We start from the raw sequence: 16,907 nt of genomic DNA, 5'->3' as shown, positions 1-16,907 counted from the left end.
ACATCTATATGAACGCAATACAGAATGTCATGAAAATTCCTTAGCTTAGATTTTCCCTTAAATCAAATAATGCTTTCTTGCGGACAATTACAAAAAAAACTTTCGGTTTGGTAAAGGTTGATGAAACCGGGACTTGGGAATGTTGGGAAATAGACACTTCACAGCACACTTCAATATGGAAAAACATACTCTCCCAATACATTCAAAGATAACAGGAAACATCTACACTTTCGACGTATCCTTAAAATAGTTTTTATGGCATTTGAGCTATATAATGTGATACTCTGAAGCATTACAATCTAATTATCATACTTAGACGTAAAATGTATGTGTTTGATTAACCTACAGAGTGTCTGTTACTCGACAGCTGGTGCCAAGTTAACGGCCCGCTTCAGGATGTTGGCTTTTAAATCTCTGATATGGCAGGTAAGTAATGTGATTATCAAAGCATTTATTCACTTTATAATACAAACAGTTAAACCCTTTCCTTTATATGATGTCTGTGGTTGACATGGTGTCCGCACCGGAAATGTAACTAGTCTTTTTTTGTGGTGGACATTGTGTCCGCACCGGAAGTGTAACTAGTCTTTTTTGTGGTGGACAAGATGTCCGCACCGGAATTGTAACTAGTCTTATTTGTGGTGGACAAGGTATCCACACCGGAAATGTAACAAGTCTTTTTTGTGGTGGATATTGTGTCCGCACTGGAAATGTAACTAGTCTTTTTTGTGGCGGACAAGATGTCCGCACCGGAAATGTAACTAGTCTTATTTGTGGTGGACAAGGTGTGCGTATCGGAAATATAACAAGTTTTATTTCTGGTGAAAATGGTGTACGTATCGGAAGTGTAGCTAACAATATTGTATCATTAGTATTATTATATCATCAGTTATCATCTCACTTTTTAAAAATGCATTCTCTCCCTTTCTACCCATGTCATTTTTGTCATTGCTCTTTAAAAAAGACATTAATTGACCCATAATGAATGGTTATGTATAATTATTTCTCATAGTCGAATTTAGCTATTTTTGTTTTCATTTGGTAGTTTCTTTTATCTTACAAATTTGTTTACAGCTCGATGTTCTTAATTGTTTAACCTACAACCAGAACAAATGAGTATTACTATAAAGAATTGCAAGACAAATCAAATATATGAAAAACAGTTTTATTACACCTAAACTGTAGTATATCAGGATAATGTGATTATTTTATAGGACATATCATTTTTTGACGATCCCAAGAATCGAGTAGGCACCCTTACAACAAGGTTGGCACGAGATAGTAACTTGGTACAGGGGGTAAGTATCTGGTGGTAGCTAAGTATAGGGGAAATAGTGTCTTTGTTTATAGAGATTGGTGCAGAGTTATTCATAGAACTTTAGTGACAGGCTATTTTTGCATGCTATTAGTTTGGAACGTGATTTCTGTACCAATTAAACTAAAATATGAATTACATAGTAAATAAAGGTTTAGTTGCATGTTTCTTTTAGCGACTTAATCTCCAAATAATTAATCATTTTGACAATGTGACTTCACCTGGATTTGACCCGGATAATTCCCATGACGAGTGCCCTCGATGACTCACAAGCCGCACATTCTTTCAGAACACCTGGTTTTGTATGTTTTGTCAAGGGTCTTCATGCATATCTTGTTTGAACTCATTGCATCAAAATTGATTTTGAATTACGATTTCGCTTGAATGTGGATATCATCTGTTGTTTTTGTAGAAAAATAGAAAGTGTTACAATTTTTGTACTTATATGAAAATAAAATTTTTATATATATTGGGTCATAATTTTTACTTGATACAGGCTGCTGGTAACAAGGTGGGGTCAGTGCTGGAGTCCCTATCGACTGCTTTCGTCGCTATCATCATCGCCTTTATACACAGTTGGAAACTAACCCTTGTGGTTTTGGCCTTCATGCCCCTGATGATTGCAGCAGGTGTTATTCATGGTAAAAAACTGACAGGCTTTTCTAAGGGAGATAAATCCGTCGCTGAGGAATCAGGAAAGGTACATTTTAGTATTATTACCGTACTGGTCACCATGGTAACAAATTCGCTTTTAATGGCAAAAACAACAAGCCTGATTAGTTTAAAATGAAAAAAAAAAGGTTTACATTTATTGTAAAATAAAAGGAAATATTTCCCATTGGCACAAAACTAAGAAACAGTTGCCACCATACGCCTATAACACCGAGTGCCTCAGGCTATAACACCCAGTGGGTGTCGGAATACAGACGGTTGTTTTATGTAAACAAACAATATTGCCGGCAACAACGAGGTATCGCTTGATGGATATTTACACAAATATTATTTATTATCTAATAAAAACTGCCATGAAACGTATACATTATACTGCAAATGCCATATCAATACGTTATTCGTCAATAAATTTACTAAAAATGCCACTCTTGTCGTCTGCTAGACGGGTCCCATTCTCTGAGTATAAAAGTTGTTTGAAACAAGATGTATATTGGGCAAATGCAACATGGGATCCCTAGCGGGTTCCCATGACATTTGCCCACCATACATCTTGCGGCCATGTCGACTATAACAACAACAAAACCTGTGTTCATTGCTTAGAAAGACACATTGATAACATTTTATCTTTAAGATTGCATGTACAATTCTGTGTACTACGACACCTGCCACGAATTCTCAGCCCACGGTCGATAATATTATAGTATTTGTGTTGTGAAATACATATATGGACCACCGTGAGTTCCGAATAAGTGCCAGGTCCCATCGTAGTACAAGGAATTTATATCGCATATTCTTCGGACTGGTTTCAGTTTCACATTAAATATATGCTTATAAATATTGGTGTTGTTCTTAGAAATGTAATACTTTTCTTATGTCATAAAGCTGACCAGCGAGGCCATCAACAACATACGTACAGTGGCGTCCCTTACCCGGGAACAGTCCTTTATTGACAAGTATGAGCGGTTCTTAAACGTCCTCTATATGTAAGTATGACAGAAACTGAATCCTTCTTGCATGAAGTTTCAATTATAACTTCAACTCTATAAATTTACTTCATTCGTTATACATTCATATATTTATGAAATGGTATTTTGTTTTTTAACCAACGAGATTGATAGCTCGATTCAATTTACTGATGATTTAATTATTACATTGAAATATCGTTATTTAACGAGACTACTTTTTACGGAGTTTAACGTCCACACATCACCAGCGCGGCTACCTGAAGACGAACTGTCCTATTGTTTATCACGAAATGTACTAGAAGATAATTGTAGAATAAGAATAATTAAGAACTTTGCTAAATTTTCAGAAATGGTAGGAAGCGTAGCTTTGTCCATGGTGCTATGTCAGGTTTGTCATTGGCCGTCATGTTCTTTGCCTACGCTGCCGCGTTCACTTACGGAGGGTATCTTGTACAGTACGACAACCTACCGTTCGAAAATGTGTTTAAGTAAGCTTTAAACTTCCATAAACAGTAAATATCATTAGAAAACGAAGAATATCCCTGTAGGATTAATAAATATCCATATTATGTTCAGTAGGGCTTAATAAATATCTCAATATCATGTTCACTAGCGTTGGTTTTCAATGGAAGTATTTATTCTTCAGTTGAATATCTATGCATATCCATAAGCGATGCAGTTAAGACGTGCTTGTGTATTTTCATTTGTTATCTTTTCTTGTATTTTGTCGCGTTGTTTAGAACATACCATTGATCAACTAATAATTGAATAAATTAGCCATGAAAGCCGTTTGAATTAAGCTCAATGGTTGTAAGAGACTTGATTAGAAAGGTATACCTTGCAATCCAATTCTGTGATGAATTCTTGTTTTTTCTCATCGTTAGAGTTTTTGTTGCCGTCGTTTTTGGTGGTTTGTCAATTGGAAGACAGAGTTCCTATGCACCAGATTTCAACAAAGGAAAGATAGCTGCCAGTCGTCTCTTCCAAATAATGGAGATGAAACCGACAATAGATACAGCCAGCGAGGAAGGTAAAGTCATGGTAAGTGGCCAGGGCTTCTGTCCGTTAAGTTATTGGCACTCTTTGTAGTCTTATTATACCCAACATAGTAAAGAGGAAAAGTGGCAACATAGTAAAGAGAAGTGACAACATAGTAAAGAGGAGAAGTGACAACATAGTAAAGAGAAGTGACAACATAGTAAAGAGATGTGGCAACATAGTAAAGAGAAGTGACAACATAGTAAAGAGGAGAAGTGGCAACATAGTAAAGAGGAGAAGTGGCAACATAGTAAAGAGGAGAAGTGGCAACATAGTAAAGAGAAGTGGCAACATAACAAAGAGGAGAAGGACAACATAGTAAAGAGAAGTGACAACATAGTAAAGAGGAGAAGTGGCAACATAGTAAAGAGGAGAAGTGGCAACATAGTAAAGAGAAGTGACAACATACTAAAGAGAAGTGGCAACATAGTAAAGAGGAGAAGTGACAACATAACAAAGAGAAGAAGTGACAACATAGTAAAGAGAAGTGGCAACATAGTAAAGAGGAGAAGTGACAACATAGTAAAGAGGAGAAGTGGCAACATAGTAAAGAGGAGAAGTGACAACATAGTAAAGAGGAGAAGTGACAACATAGTAAAGAGCAGAAGTGACAACATAGTAAAGAGGAGAAGTGGCAACATAGTAAAGAGGAGAAGTGACAACATAGTAAAGAGAAGTGGCAACATAGTAAAGAGAAGTGACAACATAGTAAAGAGGAGAAGTGGAAACATAGTAAAGAGGAGAAGTGACAACATAGTAAAGAGGAGAAGTGACAACATAGTAAAGAGAAGTGGCACCATAGTAAAGAGAAGTGACAACATAGTAAAGAGGAGAAGTGGAAACATAGTAAAGAGGAGAAGTGGAAACATAGTAAAGAGGAGAAGTGACAACATAGTAAAGAGGAGAAGTGACAACATAGTAAAGAGGAGAAGTGACAACATAGTAAAGAGGAGAAGTGACAACATAGTAAAGAGAAGTGACAACATAGTAAGGAAGAGAAGTGGCAACATAGTAAAGAGAAGTGACAACATAGTAAAGAGGAGAAGTGACAACATAGTAAAGAGGAGAAGTGGCAACATAGTAAAGAGGAGAAGTGGCAACATAGTAAAGAGAAGTGGCAGCATAGTAAAGAGAAGTGGCAACATAGTGAAGAGGAGAAGTGGCAACATAGTAAAGAGAAGTGGAAACATAGTAAAGAGGAGAAGTGGCAACATAGTAAAGAGGAGAAGTGACAACATAGTAAAGAGGAGTGGCAACATAGTAAAGAGGAGAAGTGACAACATAGTAAAGAGGAGAAGTGACAACATAGTAAAGAGAAGTGGAAACATAGTAAAGAGGAGAAGTGGCAACATAGTAAAGAGGAGAAGTGACAACATAGTAAAGAGGAGTGACAACATAGTAAAGAGGAGAAGTGACAACATAGTAAAGAGGAGAAGTGACAACATAGTAAAGAGGAGAAGTGACAACATAGTAAAGAGGAGAAGTGACAACATAGTAAAGAGGAGTGACAACATAGTAAACAGGAGTGACAACATAGTAAAGAGGAGAAGTGACAACATAGTAAAGAGGAGTGACAACATAGTAAAGAGGAGAAGTGACAACATAGTAAAGAGAAGTGACAACATAGTAAAGAGGAGTGACAACATAGTAAAGAGGAGAAGTGACAACATAGTAAAGAGGAGTGACAACATAGTAAAGAGGAGAAGTGACAACATAGTAAAGAGAAGTGGAAACATAGTAAAGAGGAGAAGTGGCAACATAGTAAAGAGGAGAAGTGGCAGCATAGTAAAGAGGAGAAGTGACAACATAGTAAAGAGGAGAAGTGGCAACATAGTAAAGAGGAGAAGTGGCAACATAGTAAAGAGTGGAAGTGGCAACATAGTAAAGAGAAGTGGAAACATAGTAAAGAGGAGAAGTGACAACATAGTAAAGAGAAGTGGCAGCATAGTAAAGAGGAGAAGTGACAACATAGTAAAGAGAAGTGGAAACATAGTAAAGAGGAGAAGTGGCAACATAGTAAAGAGAAGTGGCAGCATAGTAAAGAGGAGAAGTGACAACATAGTAAAGAGAAGTGGAAACATAGTAAAGAGGAGAAGTGGCAACATAGTAAAGAGGAGAAGTGACAACATAGTAAAGAGAAGTGGAAACATAGTAAAGAGGAGAAGTGGCAACATAGTAAAGAGGAGAAGTGACAACATAGTAAAGAGAAGTCGAAACATAGTAAAGAGAAGTGGAAACATAGTAAAGAGAAGTGGCAACATAGTAAAGAGAAGTGGCAGCATAGTAAAGAGGAGAAGTGACAACATAGTAAAGAGAAGTGGCAACATAGTAAAGAGGAGAAGTGGCAGCATAGTAAAGAGGAGAAGTGACAACATAGTAAAGAGGAGAAGTGACAACATAGTAAAGAGGAGAAGTGGCAACATAGTAAAGAGGAGAAGTGGCAACATTGTAAAGAGAAGTGGCAACATAGTAAAGAGGAGAAGTGACAACATAGTAAAGAGAAGTGGCAACATAGTAGAGAGGAAAAGTGACAACATAGTAAAGAGAAGTGACAACATAGTAAAGAGGAGAAGTGACAACATAGTGAAGAGGAGAAGTGACAACATAGTAAAGAGGAGAAGTGGAAACATAGTAAAGAGGAGAAGTGACAACATAGTAAAGAGAAGTGGAAACATAGTAAAGAGGAGAAGTGACAACATAGTAAAGAGGAGAAGTGACAACATAGTAAAGAGGAGAAGTGACAACATAGTAAAGAGGGGAAGTGACAACATAGTAAAGAGGAGAAGTGGCAACATAGTAAAGAGGAGAAGTGACAACATAGTAAAGAGGAGAAGTGACAACATAGTAAAGAGAAGTGACAACATAGTAAGGAAGAGAAGTGGCAACATAGTAAAGAGAAGTGACAACATAGTAAAGAGGAGAAGTGACAACATAGTAAAGAGGAGAAGTGGCAACATAGTAAAGAGGAGAAGTGGCAACATAGTAAAGAGAAGTGGCAGCATAGTAAAGAGAAGTGGCAACATAGTGAAGAGGAGAAGTGTCAACATAGTAAAGAGAAGTGGAAACATAGTAAAGAGGAGAAGTGGCAACATAGTAAAGAGGAGAAGTGACAACATAGTAAAGAGGAGTGGCAACATAGTAAAGAGGAGAAGTGACAACATAGTAAAGAGGAGAAGTGACAACATAGTAAAGAGAAGTGGAAACATAGTAAAGAGGAGAAGTGGCAACATAGTAAAGAGGAGAAGTGACAACATAGTAAAGAGGAGTGACAACATAGTAAAGAGGAGAAGTGACAACATAGTAAAGAGGAGAAGTGACAACATAGTAAAGAGGAGAAGTGACAACATAGTAAAGAGGAGAAGTGACAACATAGTAAAGAGGAGTGACAACATAGTAAAGAGGAGTGACAACATAGTAAAGAGGAGAAGTGACAACATAGTAAAGAGGAGTGACAACATAGTAAAGAGGAGAAGTGACAACATAGTAAAGAGAAGTGACAACATAGTAAAGAGGAGTGACAACATAGTAAAGAGGAGAAGTGACAACATAGTAAAGAGGAGTGACAACATAGTAAAGAGGAGAAGTGACAACATAGTAAAGAGAAGTGGAAACATAGTAAAGAGGAGAAGTGGCAACATAGTAAAGAGGAGAAGTGGCAGCATAGTAAAGAGGAGAAGTGACAACATAGTAAAGAGGAGAAGTGGCAACATAGTAAAGAGGAGAAGTGGCAACATAGTAAAGAGTGGAAGTGGCAACATAGTAAAGAGAAGTGGAAACATAGTAAAGAGGAGAAGTGACAACATAGTAAAGAGAAGTGGCAGCATAGTAAAGAGGAGAAGTGACAACATAGTAAAGAGAAGTGGAAACATAGTAAAGAGGAGAAGTGGCAACATAGTAAAGAGAAGTGGCAGCATAGTAAAGAGGAGAAGTGACAACATAGTAAAGAGAAGTGGAAACATAGTAAAGAGGAGAAGTGGCAACATAGTAAAGAGGAGAAGTGACAACATAGTAAAGAGAAGTGGAAACATAGTAAAGAGGAGAAGTGGCAACATAGTAAAGAGGAGAAGTGACAACATAGTAAAGAGAAGTCGAAACATAGTAAAGAGAAGTGGAAACATAGTAAAGAGAAGTGGCAACATAGTAAAGAGAAGTGGCAGCATAGTAAAGAGGAGAAGTGACAACATAGTAAAGAGAAGTGGCAACATAGTAAAGAGGAGAAGTGGCAGCATAGTAAAGAGGAGAAGTGACAACATAGTAAAGAGGAGAAGTGACAACATAGTAAAGAGGAGAAGTGGCAACATAGTAAAGAGGAGAAGTGGCAACATTGTAAAGAGAAGTGGCAACATAGTAAAGAGGAGAAGTGACAACATAGTAAAGAGAAGTGGCAACATAGTAGAGAGGAAAAGTGACAACATAGTAAAGAGGAGAAGTGACAACATAGTAAAGAGGAGAAGTGGAAACATAGTAAAGAGGAGAAGTGACAACATAGTAAAGAGAAGTGGAAACATAGTAAAGAGGAGAAGTGACAACATAGTAAAGAGGAGAAGTGACAACATAGTAAAGAGGAGTGGCAACATAGTAAAGAGGAGAAGTGACAACATAGTAAAGAGGAGAAGTGACAACATAGTAAAGAGAAGTGGAAACATAGTAAAGAGGAGAAGTGGCAACATAGTAAAGAGGAGAAGTGACAACATAGTAAAGAGAAGTGGTAACATAGTAAAGAGGAGAAGTGGAAACATAGTAAAGAGGAGAAGTGACAACATAGTAAAGAGGAGAAGTGGCAACATAGTAAAGAGGAGAAGTGACAACATAGTAAAGAGAAGTGGCAACATAGTAAAGAGAAGTGACAACATAGTAAAGAGGAGAAGTGGAAACATAGTAAAGAGGAGAAGTGACAACATAGTAAAGAGGAGAAGTGACAACATAGTAAAGAGAAGTGGCAACATAGTAAAGAGAAGTGACAACATAGTAAAGAGGAGAAGTGGAAACATAGTAAAGAGGAGAAGTGGAAACATAGTAAAGAGGAGAAGTGACAACATAGTAAAGAGGAGAAGTGACAACATAGTAAAGAGGAGAAGTGACAACATAGTAAAGAGGAGAAGTGACAACATAGTAAAGAGAAGTGACAACATAGTAAGGAAGAGAAGTGGCAACATAGCAAAGAGAAGTGGCAACATAGTAAAGAGGAGAAGTGGCAACATAGTAAAGAGGAGAAGTGGCAGCATAGTAAAGAGGAGAAGTGGCAACATAGTAAAGAGAAGTGACAACATAGTAAAGAGGAGAAGTGGCAACATAGTTAAGAGGAGAAGTGGCAACATTGTAAAGAGGAGAAGTGGCAACATAGTAAAGAGGAGAAGTGGCAACATAGTTAAGAGGAGAAGTGGCAACATTGTAAAGAGGAGAAGTGACAACATAGTAAAGAGGAGAAGTGGCAACATAGTAAAGAGGAGTGACAACATAGTAAAGAGGAGAAGTGGCAACGTAGTAAAGAGAAGTGACAACATAGTAAAGAGGAGAAGTGGCAACGTAGTAAAGAGAAGTGACAACATACTAAAGAGAAGTGGCAACATACTAAAGAGAAGTGGCAAGATAGTAAAGAGAAGTGGCAACATAGTAAAGAGAAGTGGCAACATATTAAAGAGGAGAAGTGGCAACATAACAACGAGAACAAGTGGCACCATAGTAAAGAGTAGAATTGGCAACATAGTAAAGAGGAGAAGTGACAACATAGTAAAGAGGAGAAGTGACAACATAGTAAAGAGGAGAAGTGACAACATAGTAAAGAGGAGAAGTGACAACATAGTAAAGAGGAGAAGTGACAACATAGTAAAGAGAAGTGACAACATAGTAAAGAGGAGAAGTGGCGACATAGTAAAGAGGAGAAGTGACAACATAGTAAAGCGGAGAAGTGACAACATAGTAAAGAGGAGAAGTGACAACATAGTAAAGAGGAGAAGTGACAACATAGTAAAGAGGAGAAGTGACAACATAGTAAAGAGGAGAAGTGACAACATAGTAAAGAGAAGTGACAACATAGTAAAGAGGAGAAGTGGCGACATAGTAAAGAGGAGAAGTGACAACATAGTAAAGAGAAGTGACAACATAGTAAAGAGGAGAAGTGACAACATAGTAAAGAGAAGTGACAACATAGTAAAGAGGAGAAGTGACAACATAGTAAAGAGAAGTGACAACATAGTAAAGAGAAGTGACAACATAGTAAAGAGGAGAAGTGACAACATAGTAAAGAGTAGAAGTGACAACATAATAAAGAGGAGAAGGACAACATAGTAAAGAGAAGTGACAACATAGTAAAGAGGAGAAGTGGCAACATAGTAAAGAGGAGAAGTGACAACATAGTAAAGAGAAGTGACAACATAGTAAAAAGGAGAAGTGGCAACATAGTAAAGAGGAGAAGTGACAACATTGTAAAGAGAAGTGGCAACATAGTAAAGAGGAGAAGTGGCAACATAGTAAAGAGGAGAAGTGGGAACATAGTAAAGAGGAGAAGTGACAACATAGTAAAGAGAAGTGGCAACATAGTAAAGAGGAGAAGTGACAACATAGTAAAGAGTAGAAGTGACAACATAGTAAAGAGGAGAAGGACAACATAGTAAAGAGGAGAAGTGACAACATAGTAAAGAGAAGTGACAACATAGTAAAAAGGAGAAGTGGCAACATAGTAAAGAGGAGAAGTGACAACATAGTAAAGAGAAGTGGCAACATAGTAAAGAGGAGAAGTGGCAACATAGTTAAGAGGAGAAGTGGCAACATAGTAAAGAGAAGTGGCAACATAGTAAAGAGAAGTGACAACATAGTAAAGAGAAGTGGCAACATAGTAAAGAGGAGAAGTGACAACATAGTAAAGAGAAGTGACAACATAGTAAAGAGGAGAAGTGACAACATAGTAAAGAGGAGAAGGACAACATAGTAAAGAGGAAAAGTGGCAACATAGTAAAGAGAAGTGACAACATAGTAAAGAGAAGTGACAACATAGTAAAGAGAAGTGGCAACATAGTAAAGAGGAGAAGTGACAACATAGTAAAGAGAAGTGACAACATAGTAAAGAGGAGAAGTGACAACATAGTAAAGAGGAGAAGGACAACATAGTAAAGAGGAAAAGTGGCAACATAGTAAAGAGGAGAAGTGGCAACATAGTAAAGAGAAGTGGTAACATAACAAAGAGAAGAAGTGACAACATAGTAAAGAGAAGTGACAACATAGTAAAGAGAAGTGGCAACATAGCAAAGAGAAGTGGCAACATAGTAAAGAGAAGTGGCAACATAGTAAAGAGGAGAAGTGGTAACATAGTAAAGAGAGAAGTGACAACATAGTAAAGAGAAGTGACAACATAGTAAAGAGAAGTGGCAACATAGCAAAGAGAAGTGGCAACATAGTAAAGAGAAGTGACAACATAGTAAAGAGAAGTGACAACATAGTAAAGAGGAGAAGTGGCAACATAGTAAAGAGGAGAAGTGACAACATAGTAAAGAGGAGAAGTGACAACATAGTAAAGAGAAGTGGCAACATAGTAAAGAGGAGAAGTGGTAACATAGTAAAGAGGAGAAGTGACAACATAGTAAAGAGAAGTGACAACATAGTAAAGAGGAGAAGTGGCAACATAGTAAAGAGAAGTGGCAACATAGTAAAGAGGAGAAGTGGTAACATAGTAAAGAGAGAAGTGGCAACATAGTAAAGAGGAGAAGTGACAACATAGTAAAGAGAAGTGACAACATAGTAAAGAGAAGTGGCAACATAGTAAAGAGGAGAAGTGACAACATAGTAAAGAGAAGTGGCAACATAGCAAAGAGAAGTGGCAACATAGTAAAGAGAAGTGACAACATAGTAAAGAGAAGTGACAACATAGTAAAGAGAAGTTGCAACATAGCAAAGAGAAGTGGCAACATAGTAAAGAGGAGAAGTGGCAACATAGTAAAGAGGAGAAGTGACAACATAGTAAAGAGAAGTGGCAACATAGTAAAGAGAAGTGACAACATAGTAAAGAGAAGTGACAACATAGTAAAGAGGAGAAGTGACAACATAGTAAAGAGAGAAGTGACAACATAGTAAAGAGAAGTGACAACATAGTAAAGAGAAGTGGCAACATAGTAAAGAGGAGAAGTGACAACATAGTAAAGAGGAGAAGTGACAACATAGTAAAGAGAAGTGACAACATAGTAAAGAGGAGAAGTGACAACATACTAAAGAGGAGAAGTGACAACATAGTAAAGAGGAGAAGTGGCAACATAGTAAAGAGGAGAAGTGGCAACATAGTAAAGAGAAGTGGCAACATAGTAAAGAGGAGAAGTGACAACATAGTAAAGAGGAGAAGTGACAACATAGTAAAGAGGAGAAGTGGCAACATAGTAAAGAGAAGTGGCAACATAGCAAAGAGAAGTGGCAACATAGTAAAGAGAAGTGACAACATAGTAAAGAGAAGTGACAACATAGTAAAGAGAAGTGGCAACATAGTAAAGAGGAGAAGTGGCAACATAGTAAAGAAAAGTGGCAACATAGCAAAGAGAAGTGGCAACATAGTAAAGAGGAGAAGTGGCAACATAGTAAAGAGAAGTGGCAACATAGCAAAGAGAAGTGGCAACATAGTAAAGAGGAGAAGTGGAAACATAGCAAAGAGAAGTGGCAACATAGCAAAGAGAAGTGACAACATAGTAAAGAGAAGTGACCACATAGTAAAGAGAAGTGGCAACATAGTAAAGAGGAGAAGTGGCAGCATAGTAAAGAGAAGTGGCAACATAGCAAAGAGAAGTGGCAACATAGTAAAGAGGAGAAGTGGAAACATAGTAAAGAGAAGTGACAACATAGTAAAGAGGAGAAGTGGAAACATAGTAAAGAGAAGTGACAACATAGTAAAGAGGAGTGACAACATAGTAAAGAGAAGTGACAACATAGTAAAGAGAAGTGGCAACATAGTAAAGAGGAGAAGTGGCAACATAGTAAAGAGGAGAAGTGACAACATAGTAAAGAGAAGTGGCAACATAGTAAAGAAGAGAAGTGACAACATAGTAAAGAGAAGTGACAACATAGTAAAGAGAAGTGGCAACATAGTAAAGAGAAGTGGCAACATAGTAAAGAGAAGTGACAACATAGTAAAGAGAAGAAGGACAACATAGTAAAGAGGAGAAGTGACAACATAGTAAAGAGGAGAAGTGGAAACATAGTAAAGAGGAGAAGTGACAACATAGTAAAGAGAAGTGACAACATAGTAAAGAGAAGTGACAACATAGTAAAGAGAGAAGTGACAACATAGTAAAGAGGAGAAGTGACAACATAGTAAAGAGAGAAGTGACAACATAGTAAAGAGAAGTGGCAACATAGTAAAGAGGAGAAGTGGCGACATAGTAAAGAGAGAAGTGACAACATAGTAAATAGGAGAAGTGGAAACATAGTAAAGAGAAGTGACAACATAGTAAAGAGAAGTGACAACATAGTAAAGAGAAGTGACAACATAGTAAAGAGGAGAAGTGACAACATTGTAAAGAGAAGTGGCAACATAGTAAAGAGAAGTGACAACATAGTAAAGAGGAGAAGTGACAACATAGTAAAGAGGAGAAGGACAACATAGTAAAGAGAAGTGACAACATAGTAAAAAGGAGAAGTGGCAACATAGTAAAGAGTAGAAGTGGCGACATAAGTAAGAGGAGAAGTGACAACTCAGTAAAGGGGAGACGTGGCAACAAAGTAAAGAGGAAAAGTAGTATAAGAGTCACTCCATGTGTATGTTTGCTGGTCTTAATTTATCATTACGATTAAGACACCATCACATCATCAAGTTCTACTCCTGCTTAAATTTTGATTGAACATCAGTTAAGTTCAAAGGTCAAAGGTCGCACTTGACCTTTTTTAATATACATACAAGACTTGCGTACATGATATCTTTCCTGTATGAACCACTTGCCATTCTTATACATCATGAATGAGATACTATTACCCGTAAGTAGTTGTCTTCTCATCATTACCAAGTAATTTCAATATTAATGTAGAAAAGTTAAGGGGCTACACTATCAGACGATCCACTATCACTTGTATATGATCTACTCGTATGATTTTCTCATTAACATTTACAAATAAATTTTAAAAAAAAGTTTTGTTTGTTAAGTCAATAAAATAAGTAGGATTACATGCAAAAACTAGTGTACTGGTTTAACAAATCGTAAGTTTTAACTTGAATTTTATAGCCACTATTAACCAATATTATGTATCCTTTACTTCAAGAGAGTCACTGGGGCTTTACAAACATTTCAGCATTACTTGCTGTATACTTTATCTCCGGATCTTTTAACTATTTCAGGAGAAATTTGGCGGCAGTTTACTACTAGATGCTGTCCATTTCCGGTATCCTACAAGAACGGAAGTGGAGGTCCTCCGCGGTCTGTCCCTCACTATTCAGCCTGGTGAGACAGTGGCCATAGTAGGAACGAGTGGGTGTGGTAAATCCACCACGGTACAGCTGCTGGAGAGGTTCTACGACCCAGAAAGCGGACGAATTGTAAGTTGTATATAATCTATTTCCACAAAGGTGAAAAACATGTTTTTGTCACGTTTCTTATACTTTTTCTCCTGGCATATTTAGTGGCAACCTTATCTTTTGATTTTATAGCAGATATGTTCAAAATCTCTCAATTATAATGCAGGTTATGATATGAAGATGCTATTGTAATATTTTGATGGTAAAGTTCCATAATGTATTGGTCAAAATCTTTAAATGATCATATCAGCAATTACATCACTTGTAGATAGTTTTTTCACATTACATGTAATTACAAAAAATACCAAATAGGAATTAACGCTAACGGGTCTATATTCAACAATTTTTTCAACTGTTTTCTTAATATTTTTAGAAAAATATGTTTATGTACTCGATTGAGTATGTTATTCCGACGAACTTGATAATATTCTTGACCGTTTCCCGTTTACACTACATGTTAGAATATTTCTTTTCATCTTTAAAATGCTGACACTATGTTTAAACTTACTCTTCTGAAACATGTGTGACATAAAAAAAAGAAAAAGATTCAGAGTATGAAAGTTTCCCCGGATGTCCTTCCAAATCGGTGATGATTTTGACTTTGAAAAAAATAAAATGACCACCATGAGGTCATTTCTGTTTTTGCATTATTTGAGATATTTTCATGGGCCGTGCCTAATAAATTCATATTTGTTCATTGAAGTTTAAAAGTGATATTTTTGCAATAAACTTTGAAACACTGCTTCCTAATTTATTCGAGGACTATAGTCTTGACATTGGCCTCTGTGTTTGCTGAATTGACTTACATAAAAGATGTCACAGATGTCGAGTTTGTTAAAACGGATATGATATCTTCGTCCTCCTTTTTCAAGACCATAGCGGTCACATATGGAATATTTTGTATATTTTTTAATGAGGTTTTAGTCCTTTGATATATATTAAAGGAAAATCAAAACTTGATTCTAGTACACTGCTTTGTATTAACTTTTAATTCGTTAATCTATCAGATCATAAGCTTAAACTATTGGTGAAACCAATGCATGGATGTATGCCTATACAATATTTTAAACTTGCGTAAAGTGTAAAGCCTTTAAGTATGTTAAACATGGGTGAAAAGCCCGTGGAATTGTTAGCCAACAATTGATATTTAAATACTTGCCTGTCAAAGAGGATTACTGTTTAAGGGTTGCTTCTATTTACTACCAAACGATCATAACGATTTCAATGTAAAAGGGTTGCCTATCTGTAATGCCAACAGAGGATACCGATGTCAATGTTAAAGGGTTGCCTCCCTTTAATGCCAAAAGAGGATACCGATATCAATGTAAAAGGGTTGCCTCCCTCTAATGCCAAAAGAGGATACCGATATCAATGTAAAAGGGTTGCCTGCCTTTAATGGCAAAAGAGGATACCGATGTCAATGTTAAAGGGTTGCCTCCCTTTGCTGCCAACAGAGGATACCGATGTCAATGTTAAAGGGTTGCCTCCCTTCACTGCCATAATCGTTATCAGTGAATACGTATGATTATGTTGAATCTTTTTACATTTATCATTCATTTTCTAGTTTGAAATTGAGAGATGTGTTCTTTATCACATGGTATTAAGAATGGATTTGACACCCTGGATATCTATTAAGTGATAACATACACTGATTAAGTATGAATTAATTCAATATGATCTAAATTTGTACAGCTAGCAGACGGTAACGACGTGAAGTCTTTAAACCTGAAGTGGTTCCGTAAACAGATAGGAATCGTTTCCCAGGAACCCTGCCTTTTTGATTGTAGCGTTGCAGAAAATATAGCTTACGGAGACACTAGTCGGATTGTACCTATGGACGAAATCATCACTGCAGCACGCAAAGCCAACATACACACATTTATTGACAGTTTACCAAATGTGAGTTAAATGTGTTTTAAATCCTAATGAAACATCTTTTATTGGTTATAAGAAACAAAATGTTTGAAGAAGGAATCCCGATTTTTTTTATAAAGATTTTAATCACTTGTATCACAAAAGGTATCTACCCAATTTGGTTAAATTGTTCTATCTGATGTTGTAGTAAGATGTTATTTGATATACAGGAAATATTTTTATACTTAGGGTTATGATACGAATGTCGGCGACAAGGGGATACAACTCAGTGGAGGACAAAAACAAAGGGTAGCCATAGCCAGAGCGCTTCTACGTGACCCTAAAGTATTACTGCTGGACGAGGCTACCTCGGCACTGGATACAGAAAGTGAAAGGGTAATATAATAAATACTTATTTTACTTTACGATACACGGAAGGGTCTTTTTGGGGTATATGATAGAGGGAAATCGTGTACATAACGGGGAGAGTAATCATGTGTAATTCATGGAGGGTAATCGAGTTTAACACGAGTGCCCTCACTAATTTAGATATAACCCATAAGACCATTCCATACATCGA

At 36.9% G+C, this 16,907-nt stretch overlaps 1 protein-coding gene across 1 annotated transcript in view; it reads left to right on the top strand.

Annotated features, from left to right (window-relative positions):
- Positions 1 to 16,907, top strand: part of LOC117344034 (ATP-dependent translocase ABCB1-like) — a 33,217-nt gene that overhangs the window by 13,791 nt on the left and 2,519 nt on the right. Inside the window, exons 16-24 of the mRNA XM_033906632.1 lie at positions 349 to 426; positions 1,215 to 1,298; positions 1,812 to 2,015; positions 2,870 to 2,970; positions 3,300 to 3,440; positions 3,837 to 3,993; positions 14,297 to 14,494; positions 16,166 to 16,372; positions 16,577 to 16,723. Coding sequence (XP_033762523.1) covers positions 349 to 426; positions 1,215 to 1,298; positions 1,812 to 2,015; positions 2,870 to 2,970; positions 3,300 to 3,440; positions 3,837 to 3,993; positions 14,297 to 14,494; positions 16,166 to 16,372; positions 16,577 to 16,723 — 1,317 coding nt within the window. The remainder of the gene's footprint in view (positions 1 to 348; positions 427 to 1,214; positions 1,299 to 1,811; positions 2,016 to 2,869; positions 2,971 to 3,299; positions 3,441 to 3,836; positions 3,994 to 14,296; positions 14,495 to 16,165; positions 16,373 to 16,576; positions 16,724 to 16,907) is intronic.

Source organism: Pecten maximus, chromosome 15 (genome assembly GCF_902652985.1).
Source record: "Pecten maximus chromosome 15, xPecMax1.1, whole genome shotgun sequence".
NCBI classification, from domain to species: Eukaryota; Metazoa; Mollusca; class Bivalvia; order Pectinida; family Pectinidae; genus Pecten; species Pecten maximus.
This window is presented reverse-complemented; position numbering and strand designations above follow the sequence as displayed.